The sequence below is a fragment of the Miniopterus natalensis genome, chromosome X (assembly GCF_054644295.1).
Source record: "Miniopterus natalensis isolate mMinNat1 chromosome X, mMinNat1.hap1, whole genome shotgun sequence".
NCBI classification, from domain to species: domain Eukaryota; kingdom Metazoa; phylum Chordata; class Mammalia; order Chiroptera; family Miniopteridae; genus Miniopterus; species Miniopterus natalensis.
In genome coordinates, this window is record NC_142103.1 from 16,568,546 (window position 1) to 16,593,401 (window position 24,856).

General features: G+C 39.7%; 1 protein-coding gene and 1 long non-coding RNA gene across 4 annotated transcripts in view; one reads left to right on the forward strand and one right to left on the reverse strand.

Moving 5' to 3' along the window:
• Nucleotides 1-16,848, forward strand: UPF3B (UPF3B regulator of nonsense mediated mRNA decay). 2 transcript variants are annotated; one of them, XM_016222355.2, is made up of 11 exons: nucleotides 1-156; nucleotides 1,061-1,167; nucleotides 1,339-1,445; nucleotides 6,058-6,156; nucleotides 7,464-7,574; nucleotides 8,592-8,635; nucleotides 9,153-9,335; nucleotides 9,739-9,777; nucleotides 11,561-11,721; nucleotides 12,316-12,610; nucleotides 15,839-16,848. In XM_016222355.2, exons 1-11 carry the CDS (start codon nucleotides 1-3, stop codon nucleotides 15,986-15,988), a joined length of 1,452 nt encoding a protein of 483 aa, XP_016077841.1. In that variant the 3' UTR covers nucleotides 15,989-16,848. The 2 variants fall into 2 exon arrangements, with proteins under 2 accessions (XP_016077841.1, XP_016077842.1); XM_016222356.2 differs by lacking the exon at nucleotides 9,739-9,777.
• Nucleotides 8,372-24,856, reverse strand: part of LOC107544461 (uncharacterized) — a 19,370-nt gene continuing 2,885 nt past the window's right edge. For both annotated transcript variants that reach the window (XR_001603915.2, XR_001603916.2), the window contains exons 3-4: nucleotides 10,684-10,837; nucleotides 8,372-9,760 (exon numbers count right to left, since the gene is read on the reverse strand). This is a non-coding gene — a long non-coding RNA (uncharacterized LOC107544461). The remainder of the gene's footprint in view (nucleotides 9,761-10,683; nucleotides 10,838-24,856) is intronic.

Here is a 24,856-nt window from a genome sequence, read left to right on the forward strand (position 1 = left end):
ATGAAGGAAGAGAAGGAGCACAGGCCGAAGGAGAAGCGAGTAACCCTCTTGACTCCCCCGGGGGCCACAGGCAGTGGCGCTGGGGCTTCCGGGGACAGCACCAAAGGGGAAGATAAGCAGGATCGGAACAAGGAGAAGAAAGAGGCGCTGAGCAAGGTGCCTGGCGGGCCGTTGGCCCGTGAGAGGGCGGGACGCGTCCGCCACCCATGGAGGATGGGTGGGAATGGGGCTGCCCTCTCCCTCTCCCAGTCTCCCCTTCTGTTTCTTCACCTGAGTGAAAATCGCATCATTGGGTCACCCACTGGACCGAAATGGGGGGGAGTCGCTCCCGGCTGAGCCCTGGGGTGAAAGTGAGGGAAAGAGGGGGGAGGTTCCTAGACGAGAAGGGTTTAGATCAGAGCTGTGAAGTGATAATGCGAGGGGGGGGGGGCAGTGATGATAAAGAGAATGAGGGCTTAAAATGTTAATTGGGGGAATTATTAAACAGGGAAGGGGCTATCAAGCGTGGGAGTAGTTTGCGATGGAAGTATTAATGGAGGCGAGTTGAGGGAGTGTTAGGATTAATGGTCTTGGGGCACCTCAGGTTCATCCTGTTGGGGGAACAATGAGGGAATTTTTGGTATTCCTCAGAGGTTTGAATTCTTTATGCTGAATGAGAAAGGGTTTTGTTTTAGGATATGTTGGATGTGGTAGGGAAATATCAGTAACTCAAGAGTTCGTGGCACCCACAAAAGACCAGGGTTGGCCTACTAATTTCTTACCACTACGTCTATCAAAAAATGGGTGATGGAAAATGGTACGCAAATCTAGTAAATTGCGGGGCTTCGGATTAACAGAACCTGAGATTTTCCTTGCTGCAGACAGTTATTTCTAAGAGATTTTTTAAAACCTCGTTACTATTATGTTCGATTACTTCTAAACATTAGGGGACTTTTTCTCCTGGGTTTTTATAAGTGATCTCCTCTTTTAAAGCCCAGCTTTCTTCAGGGATGGTGGTTCTTTCAGGTGTGACAGAAAATTGATTTGTACTAATTTTATTTTTACTTATTCATTTCTGAAGGTGGTAATTCGGAGATTACCTCCCACTTTGACCAAGGAGCAGCTTCAGGAACATCTTCAGCCTATGCCTGACCATGATTATTTTGAGTTTTTTTCTAATGATACTAGGTAAAATAAATAAAAGGAGGGAGGGGGTAAATGAAAAATGTTTCTTCCGTTCCATTTTACGCTACCAATGTTTTCTATTTGATTTTTGAGCCTGTCTCTTTAATATATGCATTCTTATAATTCAGCCAGACACCTGCAAGCACATTTACATAATTGCTTTCCTCTCTGCAGTCTGTATCCTCATATGTATGCCAGAGCATACATCAACTTTAAAAACCAAGAGGACATTATTTTGTTCAGGGATCGCTTTGATGGTTATGTATTCCTTGACAATAAAGGTGAGTCCTAGTAACAAGAGGTTTCTTTGTCATTTGTCTAGGACAATGTGTGTATCACAGTGCTTTCTGAATGCCTTGATAGTTTTTCTAAAATCCTGGGTGATAAAATGTGCACCATTTAAAGAGTTTCACACATTTGATAAGCCTATTTACAATCTTATAGATATGTGACTTTTCTCAGCCTCGGGTATTTTTGTTAACCTGTTATATCTGTAGTTTGATCAACTGAATGAAATTGCTTGTTTTATCCTGTGACAATTTTTTTGCCCTAGATTAGAATATCTGATATTTTGACGACTAGTTTCAGCAGTAATATGGATAAATAACTCTTTAAACTTGTATGACAAGCTTTAAACATTTACTTCTCATCTTGCTTCAAGGACCAACGTTTATTTATTCAGATCCTTTAAGCCAATAGTTATTTGTTGCAATACTGTTTAACATTTTAAGTTGTATGTAATTAAAACATTGAACTTGGTGATTTCCTACTTTGTATCCAGAAGTCTATAGGGAAGAACAACTTCTACCTTAACTCTCTTTTTATTTTCTCCTGCTTGCAACAGTTAGCCAGACAATGTCCCAGCTGCCATTTGCCACTTTCCTTTCGCTTTGCAATCATAGTGAACGATGTGTTTTTTGTTGAGCTTTGTTTTTTCAGCATTACTTCAAAGTTAGTGAAAATGTAATCTTTGTCAAGGAATATACCTGTAAAAGTAGAAGGATTGCCACTGTTTGTCCAACTTTATTAATCCCCACAAACTAGTGACTTTTCCACTTCAATTATTCCAGGAAGTAGCAATGATTTCCTAGTCACTTGGCCTGAAAATCTGAGTTGTGTTTAACCTTTTACTCTCTTGTTTTATACCTTACATATAAACAAGTGATGAATCATTTTTTAAAAATTTGATTTGATTTTAGAGAGAGGAAGGGAGAGAGGAACATCAAGTGATGATTTTTTTAAAAAAATATGTCTTTATTGATTTCAGAAAGAGGAAGGGAGAGGGAGAGATAGAAACATCAATGATGAAAGAGTCATTGTTCGGCTGCCTCCTGCACGCCCCCTGCTGGGGATCGAGCCCGAAACCCGGGCATGTGCCCTGACCGGGAATTGAACCTCAGTCTCCTGGATCCTAGGTCGATGCTCAGCTGCTGAGCCGCCCCAGCCGGGCAAGTGATGAATCTTTTAAATTTGTTTTTTAACATCGTGCCTGTCCTTACTAATACTTTCATACTTTATGCTCTTGCCATCTAATTCTTTTTTTAATCCTCGCCCAAGGAGTGAGGATATTTTTTCCATTGATTTCAGAGAAAGTGGAAGGGAGGGGAGTAGGGGAGACAGAGAGAGAAACATCGATGTGACAGAAACACATCAACTGGTTGCCTCCCACATGCACCCTGGCTGAGGGCAGGGGATCGGACCTGAAACCCAGGTATGTACCCTTGACCAGGAATCAAACCTGTGACCCTCCGGTGCGCAGGCCGACACTCTAACCACAGAGCCACACCAGCCAGGGCAGTCACCTAATTCTTAGACAACCACTGTCTCTGAACTTATAGGGTTTTTCATTTTTTTCTATTTCTGTATAATTCAGTCTGTTATATTGCCATGAAATTAATCTTTTTGAAAATAGTGATTTAAGAGAACAGTTATGAAAAAGTCCAAACTCCTTAGCCTCATAGTCAAAGCCCTCCATAGTCTGGCCTCACTTCTGTTTTTTCAGCCTATCTTCCACAATTTCCTTCTGCTTCAGTCTATCTATTCCTTTTCAGATATATCAGTTTTTAAGTTAATCTGACTCTGCATTCACCAGGATTTCCAAAATCATGTTTCCTCCATGACTGCTTTGTGATACCTTCTGGTCAATTCTAGTTATTTTATTCTGACTTATGTCTACATGTCAGTGATTTTTATACTTTGTCTGACATTATTCTGTAGCAGGGACCTGGTATTTTTTTTTTTTCCAGTAGTCACTTGTTTTCTTTAAAAAATATGTTTCACTGATTTTTTTTTTTTTTTAAGAGAGAGTAAGGGAGAGGGAGAGAGAGAGAAACATCGATGTGAGAAAACATCAATCAGTTGCCTCCTGTACACACCCCGACTGGTGACCAACTGAGCCACACTGGCCAGGGCACTTGTTTTTTATTAAATTGAGTTATAACTCACATACCATAAAATTCAGTATTTTTAGTATATTCACAAAGTTATGCAATCATCACCACTATGTAAGTACAGAATGTTTTTATCACTCCAAAAAGTATCCTGTATCCTATTAGCAGTCATTTCCCATTCTCCCATTCTCCCTTCCTGTCCTGGAAACCACTAATCTAACAATGGATTTCCCTATTTTAGACATTTCATATAAACACAATCATACAATATGTGGCCTTTTGTGACTGGCTTCTTTTACTTAGCATGTTTTCAAGGTTCATCCATGTTACAGCATGTATCATTACCTCATTCCTTTATTTTTGTTTGCATTTTTTTAATTGTGGTAAAATACACAATAAAATTTGCTGTCTTAACCGTTTTTAAGTGTACAGTTCAGTTGTGTTGACATTATACATTCACATTGTTGTGCAACCAATCTTTAGAACTTTTTCATCTTTTAAGACTGAAACTCTATACTGATTAAACATCTACTCCCCATTTCCCCCTTCCCCAGCCCCTGACAAATACCATTCTATCTCTATGAAGTTGACCATTCTAGGTACCTCCAATAAGTGGAATCATATGGTATTTAACTTCTTATGATTGGCTTATTTCACTTAGCATAATGTCCTCAAGGTTTATCCATGTTGTCGCATATGTCAGAATTTCCCTTTTAAGGCAGAGTAATATTCCATTGTATGTATATATTACATTTTGTTTATCCATTCCTCTATCAAGGGACATTTGGGTTGCTTATATGAACTCTTAACTACTATAAATAGTGCTTCTATGAATGTGGGTGTAAAAATAATCTGTTCAAGTCTCTGCTTTCATTTCTTTTGAATATATATCCCAAAGTGGAATGGTTAGGTCATAAATTTTTTTGGAGGAGCCACCATATTGTTTTCCATAGAAGCTACACCATTTTACATTCCCACCAGTAAAGCACAAGCGTTCTAATTTTTCCATGTCCTCACCAACACTTACTATTTTCTGTGGTTTTTAAAAAAATGTATCTTTATTGATTTCAGAGAGAGGGAGAGAGAGAAGAGAGAGAGAGAGAGAGAGAGAGAAACATCAATGATGAGTCATTGATCCACTGCCTCCTGCACACCCCCTACTGGGGATCGAGCCTGCAACCTGGGCATGTGCCCTGACCGGGAATCAAACCACAATCTCATGGATCATAGGTTGATGCTCAACCTCTGAGCCACGCGAGCCGGGCTATTTTCTGTGTTTTTTTTCCCTTTAATAGTAACCATTCTAACTGGTGTGAGGTGATAGCTCACTGTGGTTTGCATTTCCCTAATGATTAGTGAGATAATATTTTAACATTTTCATATGCTTGAGCATATGGGCATCTTTTCATATGCTTTTTGGCCTTTTTTATATCACCTTTGAATAAGTGTATTCAAGTCCTTTGAACTTTTAAAAATTGGGTTGTGGGGTTTTTGTTGTCGAGTTGTAGGAGTTCTTTATATGTTCTGTATATTGATTCCTTATCAGATGTATGATTTGCAAATATTTTCTCCTATTTTATAGGTTGCTTTTCCACTATGTTGATTGTGTTATTAAATGCACAGAAGTTTTTAATTTTGATGTCCAATTTATTGATTTTTACTTTTGTTGCCTTGCTTTTGATGCCCTGGTATATTTTTTAAATAACAGCTTTATGCGATATAATTCACATACCACAAAATTCACCCTTTAAAAATGTTTTTTAGTGCCGGGTATCTCAGTTGGTTAGAGCATCAACCCGATATGCCAAGGTTGCGGGTTCGGTCCCTTGTCAGGGCACACACAAGAATCAACCAATGAATGCATAAATGAGTGGAACAACCAATCAATGTTTCTCTCTCTCTCAATAAAAAAATTAAAGTTTATTTTAAAAATGTTTTTAGTGTATTCACAAAGTTGTGCAGCTATCACCGCAATCTAATTTTAAGACATGTTCATCACTCTAAAGAGAAACCCCATACCCATTATCTCCCACTCCCTGTTCTCCCCATCACTCCCCCAGCTCTAGACAATCACTAATCTTATTTTTCTCTATAGATTTGCTTATTCTAGAGATTTCTGATTTTTTTTAAATAAAAGTTAGCTTATTACTTGCCACATATCAAAACATCACACTTTAAAAGTGAAATTTAAATGAATGTTTTATTCATTTCATTTTTTCCATTAGGGGCTCCTTTGATAGCATGTTGATTTTAGTTGTGGCAGTGTGATTGATGCCTGTTTTAAGACACTTCTCAGATGACTGCCATCAAAGGAAGCCTAGGCAAAGGGGGGAAAAGGGGGAGCACCTGCAATAATGTCAACATTAGAATTTTTTAATTAAAAAAAAAAATACAGACAAAGCCAAAAAGAAAAAAACAATGCCTAGAGAGCAGTGGGTTGACTCTCTTGTATCCACTTGACATTTTCTTTGTTATAACAAGTGTGATATTTTTTTCAAAACAGGTCAGGAATATCCTGCAATAGTAGAATTTGCTCCTTTTCAAAAAGCTGCAAAAAAGAAAACTAAGAAAAGGGATACCAAAGTTGGGACTATCGATGATGGTACAGTATAGCTCTAGTTATGTAATGCTATTGCCATGGGTTTTTTAAAAACATTACCTTTGTGAGAATTAATTGGACTCTAAGCTTTTAAATAAGAGAACATATGGGATAAAGTTCATACAAAATATAATTCATTGATGGAAGCTTTGCTTAACTGTTAAAATGGAGGTAGGTTTCCTATAGAGTTTTCACTCTTTGGCTAGTGGCATTTCATTCCTCCTCCATTAAGCAATACATTGTTGACTCCTGAGTATAAAACTACTTGAGGCTTTTTACCATTGTTATGATTATTTATTTAACTTTTGGGTTTCCATTTTTATAAAGAGAGAGACTTATCATTGAGAGCTATATTGGAAAAATTATGTATTCAAGTAACTTAATATCAAGTAACTGAAGTGGCCAGTCCTATTTTCTAGGCTTTGAAATGTGAAGTTAACCATACACATAGTAATTACATTGAACCAAAAGACAGGAAGTAAAAAACTGGAATAATTGCCACTTAAGGTAAACTGGATCCAGGTTTTGAGATCTCTATAACTTATGTTGGATAAGGGCTCAGCTGCAATATTTTCTATCAGATTGATATTTTAGAATCATCCAGTTTGATTTCCATTATTTATTACTATAGTGGGTATTTTATAAAGAACACAGAAAAGAGTCAACATGCAACTGCTTATTGATTATATCAGATTCAGACCTGGAAGACTAGATCAAGGGACATGTTCCACACTGCATAGAAACTCCAAATACAAGGAGTATAATGACTCAGATGTGTTTCCCAGTCTGATGTCAGAGGCATCTAGGAAAGAACTCCTGGAATTACCATCACCTCCAGTGCCCCATCTAGGACATCCCCCTGATGTATCTTTTTGGATCATCTCATTTTCATATGTTGAGTTTACTTAAAGTGAGGTATACCCATACAGGAATTGCTTACACTCTGTATATGTAATAAACATATACTCTTACTATATACGTAACTATATACACAACAGTTCTCTCACAAATGTGACTCTGCATTAGTAGGAGCAGTGACTTTCAAAAGCAAACTATCATCCCTAGAGGTTCTGTTATAATGTGTGCTATCTCATTTTCCCTGACCCCATGTTACACCAGACTCCCTTTGTGGGTATCTCTAATAGGAGTTCTGAGAGTAACAAATAAAGCCCTAAAGTCTATCTTGTGGGTATAGGTTTATTTTTTATCTTCCATAAAGTAGGAAATTACCTTTGATAAATATCCTAGATAATGATTTCCTGTTTGTTTAAACTCTACTACATTTTCTGTTTACTTAAACAATTATTCAGATCCAGAATATAGAAAATTTTTGGAAAGTTATGCTGCTGATAATGAGAAAATGACATCTACTCCAGAGACTCTGCTAGAGGAAATAGAAGCTAAAAATAGAGAACTAATAGGTAAGTTGACAAAAGGAATTAAGGGCAACAGCTTTTTCATCAGAAGACCTGTCTGACTCCCACTTCTGTCACTTGATAGCTGTGTGATCATGGGGAAAGCACTAACTTCTCTGAGACTCTGATTCTTCTACTGTAGTAAGCAGATGATAATAATACCTGTGTCAGAGGATTATGAGAATGCATTGATTAGATGGGGAAAATTCTCTATGACCTATTTAGTGCCACAGAAATAAGTATAAAACGTTTGAAGGCTCATGGCACCTTTAGATGTTGGTAAGCATTTGAAGATCAGTTGATGTTTTCTAGTAATAAGAAGCTAATATTCCTAAAAAAAAATTTGACCTGAAATATCAAAAAATGGATTTAGTTACTGCAAAACTGAAAACCTCTTGAGAAATTCTAGCTTGGCTATTGGTTCTAGTAGTAAGCTGTCACTGCTGTATCAGCTCTAAACATAAGCGTAGCCTCTGACTCAGGATGTCCACTCCAAGGAATTTATCCAAAGGAAGTATATTTTCAAAAGCTAGCTACGTGGCTAGATAGCATTGTTCAGAATACTGAAAAATGAATTAAATATTCTTCTAAAAGTTGTTTTTTGTTAACGGATGCATAGCATAAGCCCATCTCTGACAATTTCCTTAGAATAAATTCCCAGAAGTGAAATGATGGGGTCAAAAGGACACTGTTAGCCCCTTCCCTGTTTCTTCCCAGTTGGACAAATTTGTGCTCCTGTCTGTAGAACCAGAGAATGTCCTTTGCACTTAATTCTCACTGACAGTAGAAATGACACTTTTTAAAAAGTTTATTGTTTTATTTTGTATTTCTTCAATTTTTAAAAGGTATTTTAAATGCGCAGAATTGGAATACTGTAAAGACTTCTTTCCGATAATACAGTTATGAGCTCTGTTTAAGGGGCGTAGTTCTTCCGACCTTGGGCGGTTGGCAGGGAATGTCAGAAAATGGAATCCTTTCTAGGGGTTGATAAGTATTATTAATAATCTGTTTACATTTATGTAGCTAAAAAGACAACCCCACTATTGAGCTTCCTGAAAAACAAGCAGGTAAACCTTTGTTTTTATAGTTTTCTCAATACTTTTATTTCATTGGTTCACATTCTGTTAAACGTTTTAAGAGCATTGGGATCCCATAGGAGAAACAGCTGCTTCTTCTTACCATTATTCTTTTTTTTAAATACTTTGTTAAATTTATTGGGGTGACAATGGTTAATATGAACATATAGGTTTCAGGTACCATTATTCTCTAAAGATTTGGCTTGTTGGCCCTCTCCTTTTCTCTGGTTGTTGGGACAAGGAATCATTCTGCAAACCCAGAGAGTCCTCTTGATTTTTCTGAAAGTCTCTGGAAACAGAGCAAGGCAGCAGTGGGAGACTCTGATACTAGCAAGCCCTGGTCTTCATTCGCTCATATTCTGAGTGGGGTGGGGAGGGGATTAAGGAACTAGAAAGTTGGAAGGAAAGATGATCCCGTTTAGTGGGTGCCCACCATGCCTTTGGGATTGGTTGAAGTTTTTGGTGATGACTTTAGTGTTTGAAGGTGTATGTTGATGTTTCTCTCTAGAGGATGAGAGAAGAAAAAAGAGAAGAAAGAAGGCGGCGAGAAATAGAAAGAAAAAGACAAAGAGAAGAAGAGAGGAGAAAATGGAAAGAAGAGGAGAAACGAAAAAGGAAAGATATAGAAAAGCTAAAGAAGATAGAAAGAGTTCCAGAAAGGGACAAGTTAAAGGAAGAACCAAAGATTAAGGTATGAAAATAACTAAAACTGGCTGCATGTTGCTGAAAATTGCATGTATCTACTTCTTTATAAACATGCATGCAAACTGTGTGGTGTAAATATAGTTTTTCAGTTTTGTTTTTGTCCTTTTTGGTTGGGGGGGGCAAGTGAACCAGTTGAAATCTTTCTATAATACTAATAGTATGATTTTAAAATTTTAAGATAATTTAAAAGAACTAAGTAGTTTACATGATATTTATTCAGTGCAAATCTGTGTTATTTTTATCATTGACAATGTTCAATTTTTGGATGATTATTCTGTCAATTCTTCATAAAATAGGGCTGGCTGGCATGAATTACGGTTTTTATTCAGCTTTTCCTTCATATTTGATACATGAAGTCGCCTCATCTGTTTGTTTTCCACTGTCTTCAGGTACACAGGTTTCTGTTACAAGCTGTGAATCAGAAAAATGTAAGGACTAAGTACATGATACCGAACACCTAGTATCATGTCACACACACAGGTCTTAGTTAATAAATCCTTTTGGTGGTGGTGGTAGTGATACCTGTAGAAAACCCCTTCAGACTGACCAGTCTTCTTAAAAGCAAGCTATTTTAAATTCCTACTTTAAAAGGAAGCCCAGATGACTTCCTGATGCTCTGCTATGTCCCCAGAAGCTTCAACAATATACAGCCAAAGGACTACCCTGCCTAAATAGCTCTTTCTCTTTTTTAGCTGCTTTTCATAACTGTCTTGTGCAAGTACTAGAGATAATATCGTGCACTACGAGCTTTCCCCTCTCACATGATTCCCACATTACCTTCTTGCATCTCCCTGGGAGTCTGTGAGCAGCAGATTCTGTTGAACACATAGCATATAGGAAAAGGAAAATCTATAGAAAGATCCCCGGCCTTTCTGCTTCCCTTCTGAGGGCATGGCTTGGGCAGCCCTTGCTCCAACAAACTTCTTGGGGAAGTACTAGTACTTCAGAGAAAGTAAGAGAAAATCTCAGAGATAGTAGCAGGGTCTCCTTTTACCTCCTCAAAATTCAGTAGTTTGTGTGGTTCCCCTAGGCTCTCCAGGGCTCATTATTGTTGATAAGGGGCCTGGCCACAGGGTGGGAAAGTTCCTGTCTTAATTCTTTCCAGCAATGTCTGCCATGGCACAAGTGACTTGACTTGCTATTCCTAACTATCAGCAAGGCAGAAGGTAGAGCCATCCATGCTGGAGACATCCATTAATGTTCTTAGTAGAGTAATGAACATCTTGGCTTCTAACAGAGATGTTCATCTGAGAAATAAGAACACTTCCAATGAAACCTGTACATGGCATCCTCACTTTACATGGGTACCTTCTTAGTGTCCAGTTTGGACTCACCATTTGTAGTGGCTGTCCGTGCGCTGAAATACTTCGCTTAAATCTTTTGGTGCTTGGCCTTTGCTTGGTGACCTGTATGATGCCTTTACCCTGAGACTGGAATTCTTCTATTTTGCCTCAGAATCTCTCTGAATGTCCAACACTTGAGGGTATTCTAGAGAGATTTGTAGCAGTGGTATGAAAAAGAAACTTGTTAGAAATTTGGACTTTATAAACCACTTTTTAGAATTGCATTCTGTCATGTACATGACATTGTGCAGAGTTCCTACTCAGTAGAGATGGAACTTCATTGTTCTGTTGTATGAGGTATTTGGATTTTTAAACCCAATGCCAAATGATTTTACTATTCATCTCTAATGATAATATGATTGTACCATCATATATGTATGTTACTCTCAGGCTCAAGGCAAAATTATTCTCACAATAGATCACTCCTTTGGTGACCAAGGTATTTGTCATTCCAAGTACTACATAGAAACACTCCAATAGTAATGATCTACCTCGCATTTTAAATTTGTGGTATATTTTCCCATCAAGTTGTATTGACATGCTGGTTTGCTACAAAAGGCATACTTGGAAGTGTGCATTGGTTCACTTAAAGGTTGACCCATTTAAAGCCAAAGGAGTCTTGATCCTATTGCCACAAGTGATTAAACCACTTCATTTGAGTGGATAACACTTTCACATTAATAGCAATTTACCTTTTAGTAAATTACTGCTCTTGTGCACTAGTTGTTCATGCGAAAGTTTGCGTACCTGCAGAAAAGGGGGCCTTCTGTAGTCAGAATTTTAAATATTTAGTATATTGTTTTCTTTGATAGGCTTAGAAGACAGTGTCCCATCCTTCAAAATAAAAATAAATTTGTTTTCTTTAAAGCTGCTCAAGAAACCAGAAAAAGGAGATGAAAAAGAATTGGACAAAAGAGAAAAAGCCAAGAAATTGGACAAAGAGAATCTGAATGATGAAAGAGCCAGTGGGCAAAGTTGTACATTACCCAAACGTGATGGTGAACTTCTTAAAGATGAAAAGCCTAAGAGGTCAGTAGGCAAGGGCTCTTGGTACACTTGTTTTCAATGTATTTCTAGATGCCAGTTTTACTGCTATTTCCTGGACTTATACCTGAATTAAATAAGCTGTTTGACCAGGGGCAGGGGGATGAGTAGGAAAGGTTTCAAATATTCTAATATCTTAATCTAGGTGGATGACTTTTGTTTTGTTTTGTTACTGTTTTTCAAAAAATTAGTTTGTTTTTTTTAAATCCTCACCAGAGGATTTTTCATTGTTTTTCAGAGGGAGTGGAAGGGTTAGAGAGAGAAAGAGAGACAGAGACAGAGAGAGAGAGAGAAACATTAATGTGAAAGAGACACATCCATTGGTTGCCTCCCTACTGGGGCCAGGCATCCAGCCTACAACCGAGGTACGTGCCCTTGACCAGAATCAAACCTGAGACCCTTAAGCCCAGAGGCCGATGCTCTAACCACTGAGTAAACAGGCTAGGGCACCACTAGTATTTTTTCACTCTGTTCCAAAAGTGCAGCCTCATTGCCGTGGCCAAGTCAGAATCAGAGTGTTCCTGCATTTGCAATGAGAAGATCTTTGAGGGTACATTCTCAGATTTGTTTTTCATGCAGACCTGAAGATGAGAGTGGCAGAGACTACCGGGAGAGGGAGCGGGATTATGAACGAGATCAAGAGCGCATACTCCGGGAAAGAGAGAGACTGAAGCGTCAAGAAGAAGAGCGCCGGAGGCAGAGGGAGCGCTATGAGAAAGAGAAGGCTTATAAAAGGAAGGAAGAAGAAATTAAAAAAGAGAAAGAAGCACTTCGGGATAAAGGAAAGAAGACTGAAAGTACAGAATCACTAGGCAGCTCAGAAAAAACTGAAAAGAAAGAGGAAGTGGTTAAGAGAGATCGCATTAGAAACAAGGTGCTGCTTTTTGTTACACTTGTTTATTTTCATGGGGATTTTTTTTTCTTTTCCTATAAGTGTAAAGGAAAGGGCTAGCTCATTGTTTATTATAGAATTTTTAAAGACATTCTATTATAGAAAATTTTATTGTAGGAACTTTAACTCTGCAACTTTTTTCAGTCTTGTTTAGGTCCTTTTATTAACTTATTGTAGACATTTCAAACACACAGAAGTAGAACACAATACCATGTACCCATCACTCAGGTTCAGTAATTATCAACTGGTAGCCAACCTTCTTTCTACTCTACCCCATCCCTACCCACTAATGGATGATTTTCAAGCAAGTCCTAGACATATAATTTCTTCTTAAAATACATCAATATTAGGGATCAAGCCTTTTTCTTAATAAATATAACCCAAATAGCATTTTCACATTAAAAAACACAATAATTCCTTAACATCCTACCTACTCACTATTCAGATTTTCCCAACTGTCTCATTTATATCTTTTTTATAGGCTCCAAACAAGGTCCACAAATTGTATTTGCTTGATTTCTCTCCTTAAATTTCTTCTAAACAATCCCCTTCTTTTTGTTTTCCTACATTTATTGCAGAAACCAAGTTCTGTAGAGCTTCTACCAGTCCATATTGGCTAATTACATTCCTGTGGTATCATTTAACATGTTCCTTAATCTTTGTTTCCTTGAAAACTCATGGTTATATCTAGGGCAGCGGTCAGCACATTTTTTCTGTAAAGGGCCAGATGGTAAGTAAATATTTTAAGCTTTGTGGGCGATATGGTCTCTATCACCACCACTAAGCTCTGTAGGCATAGACATATATAAAATGAGCGTGGCCGGGTGCCAATCATATTTTACTCACAAAAACAGGCAGCCCCTCACCTAGAGACCTGAATATATTCAGGCTCAGTTTTTGGTAAGAATACTTCAGACAGCGTTGTGCACTTCCTATGCATCATGTTAGGAAGCATATAATGTCTGGGTGTCCTTTTAGTGTGATGCTATGATTGATCAATAGTTGTATTGTGTTTGTGTAAAAGGATGTCCTTGTCCTTAGGATATACACTCTTAAATATTTAGGGATTGAAGGGTCATGATGTCCTATAACTTACTCTCGAGTGGTTCTGCAAAAATAATAATGTGTATATATATGCGTGCATTCACATACTAGACACAGAAGCAGCACATGTGACAAAATGTTAAAATTGTGACTCTAGATGAAAGGTATCAGGTATTCATTGTTTAAGTTTTACAACATTTCTATAGATATAAAACTTCAAGATAAAAAGTTGAAAAAACACCTAATCAATAATTTAAGGTATTATAAGCCTGATCCGTTATAAAATTTTTTATCAGCCTTTTTCCTCACAATTTTGTTTAGCTTAATTATTTCATAGGGAAGGGGGGAGGTGGTAGTAGAAAATGGTGATATGTGAATTCCGCCTTTCCTGTTGTATTTATTATCTGATGTTCTTCTATAAAGAGGAATTTCCCTCATCAGCTGTTTAGTTAGCTTGAAATTCCGTTTACACAGGAAAGGCAAGATAATTTGATTCTTTCCTGTTATTTACCAGTATTAGGAGTAATGAGTTGGTGTTCTGGGCAACTTCTAGGGGTTATCATTGACTTTAGTTTTTAAGAACTCGTGGATTTAGAAATACTTGGTGTATTCCAACTTGTTGTCATCAGTTACTATCCTTGTTGATGTTTAAATTGTTCCATCTTCGCACAGTGGGAGCCCCTTTGTCCATTCTTTAAATACCATACAGGAGTCTCATCTGTTTTTTTAAAATATGTTTTTATTGATTTTTTAGAGAGAGGGGAAGGGAGAGGGAGAGAGACAGAAACATCAATGAAAGAGAAACATCAATTGGCTGCCTCTTACATGCCCCCCCACTGGGGATAGAGCGGGAAATATGAGCATGTGCCCTAACTGGGAATCGAACCCATGACCTCCCTCTTGGTGCATGGGACGACACTCAATCCACTGAGCCACACAAGCCAGGCTCATCTGTTTTAACATTTCATCTTGTGAAAATAGTGAAATATTTTGCTGAAATTATTCAATTGAGAGTAATGCTTTAAGGCTAACTTTCATACATCAGGGAGAAAGGACAAGGAAGGCTCATGTAATTTTTTGTGAATTCTAAAGGCCTACACAATTAAGTTTTCCAGGATCATACTGTCATTAAACCAAACACATTACTTGAACTGAGAGCTACATGATGACTTTATTGAGGCTTATTTAAGAATCTGAGATCTAAAGTGCCACCTAGTTTCAAGCTGGGGTATTAAATTGTTAGACCTGAATTAAGAAATAATCATGTTGCCCAGCTGGTGTGGCTCAGTGGTTGAGCATGGACCTTAGAACCAAGAGGTCACAGTTTGATTCCTAGTCAGGGCACATGCCTGGGTTGTGGACTCGATCCCCGGTGGTGTTTCTCTCTCATTGATGTTTCTATCTCTCCTTCTCCCTTCCCCTCTCTCTATAAATCAATTGGGGGGGAAAAAGAATCATGTTGTGCCAAGTTACATGGGGTCTGAGTTCACAGGTTCAGAGAGGTCTTCACTTAAGACTGCATTCTTTCTTTTTTAAATATGTTTTATTGATTTCAGAGAGAGGAAAGGAGAGAGAGAGAAACATCAGTGATAAGAGAGAATCATCAATTGGCTGCCTCCTGCACGCCCCTTACTGGGGATGGAGCCCGCAACCCGGCACGTGCCTTGATTGATAATTGAACCACGATCCACCTGGATCATAGGTCCACGCTCAACTGCTGAGCCACGCAGTCTGGGCAAGACTGCATTCTTTGTTATTGTTGTTTTTACTTCTAATATTTTCTTATATGGTGGTGCACTTAAAAGTCAATTTACTGATAGGGAGGAGAAATAGGCAATGGCTGAGGTTTTTCTAAGTAAAAAAACAAAAAACTAATTCAGTTTCTCTTGAGATCGTTAAGAAAATTAGTAGCTTTGTTGAAAATTTACCCTAGGCATATAAAATAATAATTATGAAATGGTTGCTTTTGTTTGGAGATAGGGGAAAGGAAGCAGGCTGTTAGAAGCAAATTAACCATCAACACCTACTATCATGTACTGTGCCCTCACATTTTTGGTCTTGTATGAGTTGGTTTTGGTATACATTAATATATAACTTATGACTCTGAAAATCTCCTGTAAACACTGAGCAGCAATGTTTTAACATTAACATTTCATTTTACTTTAGGATCGCCCAGCAATGCAGCTTTACCAACCAGGAGCTCGAAGCCGAAATCGACTCTGTCCCCCTGATGACAGCACCAAGTCTGGAGATTCAGCGATAGAAAAAAAGCAGGAAAGTGGTATTAGCCATAGAAAAGAAGGAGGAGAGGAGTGATAAGTCCAAATGGCCGTAGGTGTCCTCCTGACTGTGTAGGCAGCCAAAGAGCATGTATTAAGCAATCCAGAAGTGCCTCAGGGCAAAGGAATAGAGAGAGAAAGGGGGTCGCTGTGCTGGTGGGGTACACTGCAGAGGAGTATGTTTTGCATCAAAGCAGGAACCTGATGGTGGGTGCAGATTGGAAGTACAATTTCATTTTTTTGCAGTTCCTACAATTAACTTTAAAGTGTCAGACAAAGATCAGAGAGAGGACATGCATTGCATTTTGCAGGTGGGAAATGTCAAGTGGGGACTTAATTAGCTATGACATGAGAAGAAGAAAAGAGAGCCGGCTCTAAAATCAAAAGGTTTTGTTAATCCTGGGTTGAATTTTCTTAATTTAGTGGAGCAGAGTCACTTTGAAGTCTTGTTCAGATCTAGTTATATTCATTGTTGGTGATAACTGTTGACTTTGTGTAGCATAGAAACAACAAGCATGTAATTATAGTACAAGTACAGTAAAGGATATAACAAGTGTTCGCTTATGCAAAATTGGAATAGTCATGCCATGTCTGTATCCTGTGTCCTAAAATTTTAGGATTAGTTTCATATTTTTGTTTGCTTATGTGAGCTTAGGGTAAAGAATATTTTTAAACATCTCCTTTGGCCTATAGCAATTTTTAATTAATATGTAAAATTTAACCCTTGTTTGGTTCTTGACAATCCAGTCTTTGTTTTACCTTAGGTCTCATGATCTGAGTGCATGACCTGTCCTGGAAGGAAACTGCACCAATATTTGTTCCTGTTGAAATAGCAACTTTCAGTCTTAGCTTGTTTTGTATTGGTGTCAATAAATATCAACATCATTCAAGTATGAAGCTAAATGTGTTTATTAACTTTTTTTTAAAAAAAATGTCTTTATTGATTTCAGAGAGAGGCAGGGAGAGAGAGAGAGAGAGAGAAACATCAATGATGAGAGAGTCAATGATCACCTGCTTCCTGCACTCCCCCCACCGGGGACTGAACCACGATCTCCTGGATCATAGGTCAATGCTCAGCTGCTGAGCCATGCCAGCCGGGCTTAACTTTACTAAACAGCTACTAGTTTTTAAAAATTAAATTTGAGCCCTAGCCATTTTGGCTCAGTGGTTAAAGCATCAGCCTGCAGACTGAAGGGTCCTGGGTTCGATTCCAGCCAAGGGCACATACCTCGGTTGCAGGTTCGATCCCTGTAGGGTGCATGCAGGAGGCAACCAATCCATGTGTCTCTCTCACATTGATGTTATCTCTTTCTCCCTTCTACTGTCTCTGAAAAGCAATGGAAAAAATATCAAGTGAAGATTTGTAAAAAATTAAAAAATTAAATTTGATACTGAATTAACCTCTTGGGAATTTTGAGACGGGAGGAATGATATTCGTTCTGCCTTCACTAGTGTCTGCCTTTATTTTGCCCACCAAGAAGATCAAATCATGGTTCCCTACTCTTGTTCCATAACAATCAAAATGTTGGGACAACATCCTTGAGCTGTTGCTTAACTTTCATCCTGCCAGCTCCTCCTAACGTGAACATGGTGTCAATTGCCTTTACTTAATAAGTCACTGCTTTGTGTTTTCCTCAGCTTTTAGAAACCAGTATCCCAAGAGGCAGGGAAAGAAGAGCCATCAAAGATGACTGAAAGAAAATGGTCCTCAAATGGGGGAGAAAGCACTAAAAGAAGGGATTGATTTTAGAAAGAGAGAGGAAGGGATGGGGGGAGAGACAGACACATCAAGAAGGGAAGGGAGAATTTTAAGGAGAATGGCTGGCAGTGTCCCATGCCACAGAGAGGTTAAGGAAGATAAGAAATCCGAAGTGGCCATTGCATTTGAAAGTATTGAGGTCATTGGTGAAATGCAGACCCCCTTAGCGCAGAGGTTAGAGTTGGTCTTAGGAGAAGCGATGCTCTGGGACCTGTCATTTGTGAGTTGGCATCACTTGCCTGCTTACCCAGTCTACGGCCTGTTGCCATCCCCCTTAAGGCTGTTTTCATGTCAGCACCTCCCTCTTTTGTTCTACTTGCCTTGCCTGTCCAACTCAGTAAACCACACTTCCCCACGCCCCTTAAATTTCTTCTCGTTTATTTACTCATTTAGCAAACATTTACTAATCACTGACAGTGCCAGACCCTGGGGGGTCAAGGATGCAAACAAGTCCTTGTCCTTGAACCATGGCCCAGTGGTGGCAGGAGACAGCTAGAAATAACCAGAGAACAGCGCACCATGTGAGAAGGGCAGTGGTGGCATGGCCTGGTGCGGGAGTCCTGCCCGAGCTGCCAAGTGTTGCTGGAGAAAACCCCTAAACCAGATCAACTGGTGAGACTACAGGAGGGCCCTCCCTCCTGCTAAATAGTTTTTGAAGTCCATCTTGCCTTCCTTTTCCACAGTGCCGCTTTCCTTTGTCTAGCTTGCTTTCTTGTGTCGGGGGAGTAGGGTGAGGACCACTGCCTCATAACACATAATTTCATGTTCTTAATAAAAAACTATGCGGTAAACAACAGAAAAGTTAGCATTCATTTCATTTTTGCTCACTTTTCTTCAGACACAGGTTTTGATTTCTCTGTAAATAAAGACAGGATGGGGACAGCTCAGACCTGGATACCTAAACATTCATTGAGCACCTCCTATGTGTTGGCACAAAGACTGTGGTCGTGAACACAGCCTTGCCCCCATGATTCTCACAGCCATGGGGAGTTTGATGTTCTGGTCAAAGAAGTGATGCTAAGGGATAAGCAGGAAAAATTCAAGAGGCAAACTATGACCTAACTTTCTATGGTAGTCACAGATGTTATCTTTAACTCATTAGGAGAAAGGTTAGAGGAGTTTTATAGCCTTTTGTTGGTATATAGAGGCTCTATATGTTATATGTTTTTATGCCCACAATTTTCTTTACTGTCTCCAGGGTTGTCCTATACACCACAAAAATTTATTATGATCATTTATATCATTAAAGAAGGTAAGGTAGCAAAGATAGGCTCATACTTGGTGAATTCTTGGAAAATATATACGGATAGCTACATACATAGGATTAGCCATCCTTAGAAATCTCACAGAGCTCATTTATTCATTCACAAATATTTATTAAGCTCCTACTGTGAAAAGTGTGTGAAAAGGCCCTGGGATTCGGAGTGTGCCTGGCCTGTTCAGGAATGGCAAAGAAGTCATTATGGCTGGAGTAGTGAGCAAGGGGGATAGTAGTCTAAAGGGATGGAATAAAGTCATAGAGCTAATGGGCAAGATCCAACAAGTCACAGTTAAGACTTGGGCTTTTTATTCCAAATGATGTAGGAACCACTGCAAAGTTTTGAGCAGAGGTACGATATAATCTGACATTATTTTAAAATAAAAGGATCACTCTGGCTGCTGTATTGAAAACAGACCAAAGCAGGAAAGGACTGTGAGAAGTTAAGCAACACTAGTGTTTATAGTACTTACTACTGCCAAAAAGTGGAAGCAACCCTAGTGTCCATCAACTGATAAATGGATAAACAAAACATGTCCACACAGTGGAACATCAGTCAGGAAAAGGAATGAAGTACTGGCACATGCTACGACATGAAGAGACCCTGAAAAGATTATGCTCTGTGATAAAGCCAGACACAAATGACATAATGTATGACTCCATTTATATGAAATGCCCAGAATATGCAAACCCATAGACAGAAATATTGGTTGCTTAGGCTGGTGGGAGGAGAATAGAGAGGGACTGCTGATGGATACAGGTTTCTTTCTGAGGTGATAAAAGAGTTCTGGAATTAGATACAGTATGTTCACATACTAAAAACCACTGAATTGCATTATTTTTTTAATCCTCACCCGAGGATATTTTTTCCATTGCTTTTCAGAGAGTGGAATGGGGGGGAGGGGCGAGAGGGAGAGAGAGGGAGGGAAAGAGAGCGAAACATCGATGTGAGAGACATAGCAATTGGTTGACTCCTGCATGCGCCCCTACTGGGGGCCGGGGATCCAACCTGCAACCAAGATACATGCCCTTGGCTGGAATCAAACCCGGGACCCATCAACCCACAGGCTGATGCTCCAACCACTGAACCAAACCGGCTAGGGCTGAATTGCATACTTTGAAATGATGGCTTTTATGGTATGTGAATTATATCTCAAAAGAAGAATGGGATGAGAGAAATTGGAAACAGTAAATACAGACAGGTCTTTCAGAGTTTTGTTGTAAAGGGAAGGAGGGAAAGGAGCAGTAGTTGCAAAGGGAGCTGGGGTAAAGAGCAGAGTTTTAAGATGGGAGAGATGATCAGCTATTTATTTGTATGTTGATGGGAACAACCCAGTGAAAAGCAGGACAGAGCATGGTTCCTGAATAGGAGACAGGTTAGGATGGAGGGCACAAGCAAGTAAGAAGGCTGGCTGTAGCCCATGCACTTCATCTGTAGGAACAGGAGGAAGGTAGGAGATTTGAGTGCAAGGTGCTGGTTAGCTGGAATATGGTAGGTAAGTTATGGAAATTCTGTGACGGCTTAAATTTTCTCAGTGACTAGAAAGCAAGGCCACTGAGAGTGAGAATGGAGGAGGAAGGGTTGCAAGTGTGAGGAGAGAGGAGAGGTTTGGAAACCGGAGCAAACCCAGCCGCTGCCTATTTGTGTACAGCCTGCAAGCTGAGGATGGTTTCTGTATTTTTAATGATTGAAAAAAATCAAAAGAATATTCTGTGACATGAAAATTCTGTGGAATTAAAAATTTTAGTATCTGTAACTAAAATTGTATTGGAACCCAGCCATACCCATTCATTTCTGTATTGTCTAGCTGCACAGGCAGTTGAACAGTTGCAACAGACACCATATGTTGCCTGCAAAGTCTGAAATATTTACTATCAGGTAAAGGTTTTCGGCCTCTGGACCAGGCCCTTGCTACTCAGTGTGGGTCCACGTTCCAGTCAGCACCAGGCACATACCTGGGAAGTTACGCAGAATCGGTATTCTAACAAGATCCCCAGATAAGTTGTATGCACATTAAGGCTTGAGAAGCACTGCTCTAGAATGGGAGAGGGGCTGGACTCAAGAAATGTAGGGTTTTGAGGCAGCATTGAGCGCCTACTTGAAATCAATGGTCATGAACATGAAGTGAGGCCAGTCGGTTTCCTCCCACCTCACTCAGCTGCCAGAGGGGCAGGTTGGTGAGTAGGTGAAGAACTGGATTTACCAGGGTTATGGTTTCACCGGGCGAGTACAAGAAAGGGCAAGATGTGTACGAGTGAGCAGTTGATACAATTTAAGCTAAGGAAGGAAGAGGAGATATGGAGGGATGATGGAGAGAAGGGAAAAGGTGATAGGTTCAATGGGTTGATGGTCCTGGTGAGGTGGAAGGGTCCTGAGCAGCAAGGAAGCAGAGTGGGATAATGCCAAGGTTGAAGGTATGGCAGGGGAGAGTGTGGGTGCAGTGTGATGCTACTCAAAGGATCTTTCTAAAATACTTATATAATTGCCATTTACACTTCAAATGCTTTCAATGGCTCCCATTAGCCTTCATCTGTCACTCTGAAACTATACTGAGGAACCCTCTTGGCTGGGCAGAAGCACTTCAGCGCTTTCTCAAACAAGAAGTGTTCAGGCCAGCGGGGTGGAGGGGATCAATGAGGAAAAAAGGGGGGGATATCTGTAATACTTCCAACAATAAAATTTAAAAAAAAAAAGAAGTGTTCAGGCCAAACAGTGAAGATGGAAACTGCCCTGTTCTACTTTGTCTGTTTGATATATTAGAGTTCATTCATTCACTCATCAAATATTTATTGAGCACTGGCCCTAGCCGAGTAGCTCAGTTGGTTTAGAGCGACATCCCAATATGCCAACTAATGAATGCATAAATAAGTGGAACAGCAGGCCGGTGTGGTTCAGTGGTTGAGTGTCGACCCATTAACCAAGAGGTCACAGTTCAATTCTGGGTCAGGGAACATGCCCAGGTTGTGGGGTTGATCCCCAATGGGGGGCATGCAGGAGGCAGATGGATGTTTCTCTTTCATCAATGTTTCTATCTCTCCCTCTCCCTTCCTCTCTCTCTCTAAAAAATCAATAAAAACATTTAAAAAACAAGTGGAACAAATTGATGTTTCCTCCTCTCGCTCTCTCAAAATCAATATATATTTTTTTAATCTTTAAAAGCACTTATTGAGCACCTACTATGTGTGAGGCACTATTCCGGGCTCAGGGAATACAGCAGTAAACAAAACACACAATTCAGGCCCTCATGGGGTTTACATTGTAGGGAGGGAGTCAGACAATAAAGAAAAAATAATAAGTCAGATAAGTTCTTTGGAGAAAAGTAAAGCAGGAGTGTGGTTAGGGAATGCTGAGAGGAAGGCAGAGGTTGCAATATTATTTATTTGATTTTTAGAAAGAGAGGAAGGGAGAGGGAAAGGACCATCAATGTGAGAGCAAAACATGGATGTGAGAGCAGAACATCGGTCAGCTGCCTCCTGCATGCCCCCTACTGGGGATCGAGCCTGACACCTGGGCACATGCCCTGACCAGTAATCGAACCAGCAACATTCTGGTACAAGAGACAATGCCCAACCAGCTGAGCCAGAGGTTGCAATTTTAGATAGATAAGGTGATCAGAGAAAGCCTCACTGAGAAGGTGACATATAAATAAAGACCTAAAGAGACTGATGGAAGAAGCCTCCAGATAGAGGGAACAAGTGCAAAGGCCCTGAATGAGAATGTAACTGGCCAGCGTGACCGACTGAAGCTGAGTGAACTGAATATGAAAGCAGCTGGAGATGAGGTCACAGAGGCGGGGGTGGGGGGGGTGGGGGGTGGGGGGTGGGGGGGTGGGGGGTGGGGGGGGGGGGGGTGGGGGGTGGGGGGGTGGGGGTGGGGGTGTGTGTGTGTGTGTAAGAGTCTGATGGTGTTTGCACTTCGTAGGTCACTGTAGGGACTCGGATAATGATCAAGCAAGTGACACAATTGGACTGGTTTTAACAGGATCATTCTGGCTGCTGTGTTTAGAAGAGACTGTGTGGGGAAAGTCAAAAGAAGGGAGAAGAGTTAGGAGGTTTTGTAATAATCTAAGAGACAGATGGTGGAGTCTTGAGGCAGGGTGGGGGCAATGAGGAGCATTTGGAATCTAGTTATATTTTGAAGAGAGTGCAACAGGATTTGCTCTAGGGCAGTGATTCTCAACCGGTGAACCGCAAGAATTTTTAAAACACGCAACACCTGACTATTTAGTCAGGGGCACTGACCCCTTTTCCCTTAGATTGTCAAATAAAAAAAAATGGCAACAACCAACACAACAATAACCATCTGGTGTGAATGAATCAAAATTATACCTATTTTTTGTCAGATCAGCAAAAAAAAATTTTTTTGGTGTGCTGCAGAATTTTAGTAATTAGTTTATGTGTGCCATGAGATGAAAAAGGCTGAAAATCGTTGCTACAGGGTATAAGATTGAAATAGGCGTGTAAGAGAAAAAGAGTCAAGGGTGGGTATCTAAGATGGCTTTAAAATAAAAAATTGTTCTGCTGAAGAAGTTTCCAATTGTTCGCTTCCAGGATAAAGTTCAGACTCCTGGGCCTACTCTGGGAGGCCGTGGATACGTGCTCTCGGCCTCAACACTTTTGCAAACATAGTTCCCTCTTCCCGGAAAGCCACCTCTCACTCTCCTTCTCTGCTTTCTCCTATTCCTCTGTCAAGATTTCCCCCAAGCAGCCCCTTCTCTGAGGACCTCCCCCCCCAACCATCTACCGCTCAATCTATCCCAATACTGCGCATAGTAAGGGTACTCACCTTCTCAAGTGAATGCACATATCTATCCCAATCCTTTCCTCTTTCTCCAAATGCCTTTATTCTCTGCAGAAGGCTTCTCAGCCTCCTCAAAAGTTCTCTTCCATATATAACACACTACTTCTGTTGTAGGAAGGGGGGCTATTCTAACAAATATATGAAGATTTTAAATTAAATGAAAATGAAAAGATTTAGATATTTTCCAAAAAGAAACAACGGAAGGAGAAATCAGCGACTAATAAAAATTATCTATGGGGAAAAATAGCCTATGAGGGAGGGAGAGCAGGGGCAGAGACTGGGATAGCAGCAAGATCTCTGTAAATGTTTCATCTCTGGTTTTGTATGTAGACCCATATAAATGTGTTTTTAACTTTATACTGAAATATAACACCCATACAGAAAAGTGCACAAACCTGAAGTGAGCAATTAGATGCATTTTCACAAAGGGAGTCCACTCATTGACCCAGCACCCAGGTCAAGAAACAGAATATGACCAGAGCCTGCTCCCCACAAGGATAACGACTATCCTGACTTCTAATGGCACAGATTCGTTTTGCCTGGTTTTAGTCTTTACGTAAATAGACTCATACAGTATGCATTCTTTTGTGTCTGGCTTCCTTTGTGCCACATTTTTGTGAATGTCTATGAGGTCCATCTATGCCATTGTGGGCAGTTATAATTTGTTCATTTTCATTGCTGTATAGTAGTTTGCAAACATTTTATTCTTAAGACCCCTTTAAACTTCAAAATTATTGAGGACCTCAAAGGGCCTTTGTTTGTGTGGATTACATCTATTGAAATGTATGGTATTAGAAATTAAAACCGAGAAATATTTAAAACCCAAGAATGCACAAGCACACATTCTATTGTCTGTCAGAGCAACAATCATTACAAGCCTTTTGAGAACTCCACAGTATACCCATGAGAGGATGAAAGTGAAAGAAGCAAATTGATCCAGCCAGAGTTCCCTGGATCACACTTTGAGAACTGCTGCTGTGTATCAGCCCTTGGTAAACATACCACAATTTATCCATTCACCTGGTGATAGATTAGGACAGTTTCCAGTTTGGGGCTATTAGAGATAATTCTGCTACAGCAATTCAGT

Excerpts from the sequence above, each read along its gene's own strand:
- UPF3B (XM_016222355.2), top strand. The coding sequence starts at position 1 with ATGAAGGAAGAGAAGGAGCACAGGCCGAAGGAGAAGCGAGTAACCCTC. Across the intron at positions 1,168-1,338 it reads TTTTTTTCTAATGATACTAG|TCTGTATCCTCATATGTATG; the intron begins GTAAAATAAATA and ends TCCTCTCTGCAG. Across the intron at positions 1,446-6,057 it reads TGTATTCCTTGACAATAAAG|GTCAGGAATATCCTGCAATA; the intron begins GTGAGTCCTAGT and ends TTTTCAAAACAG.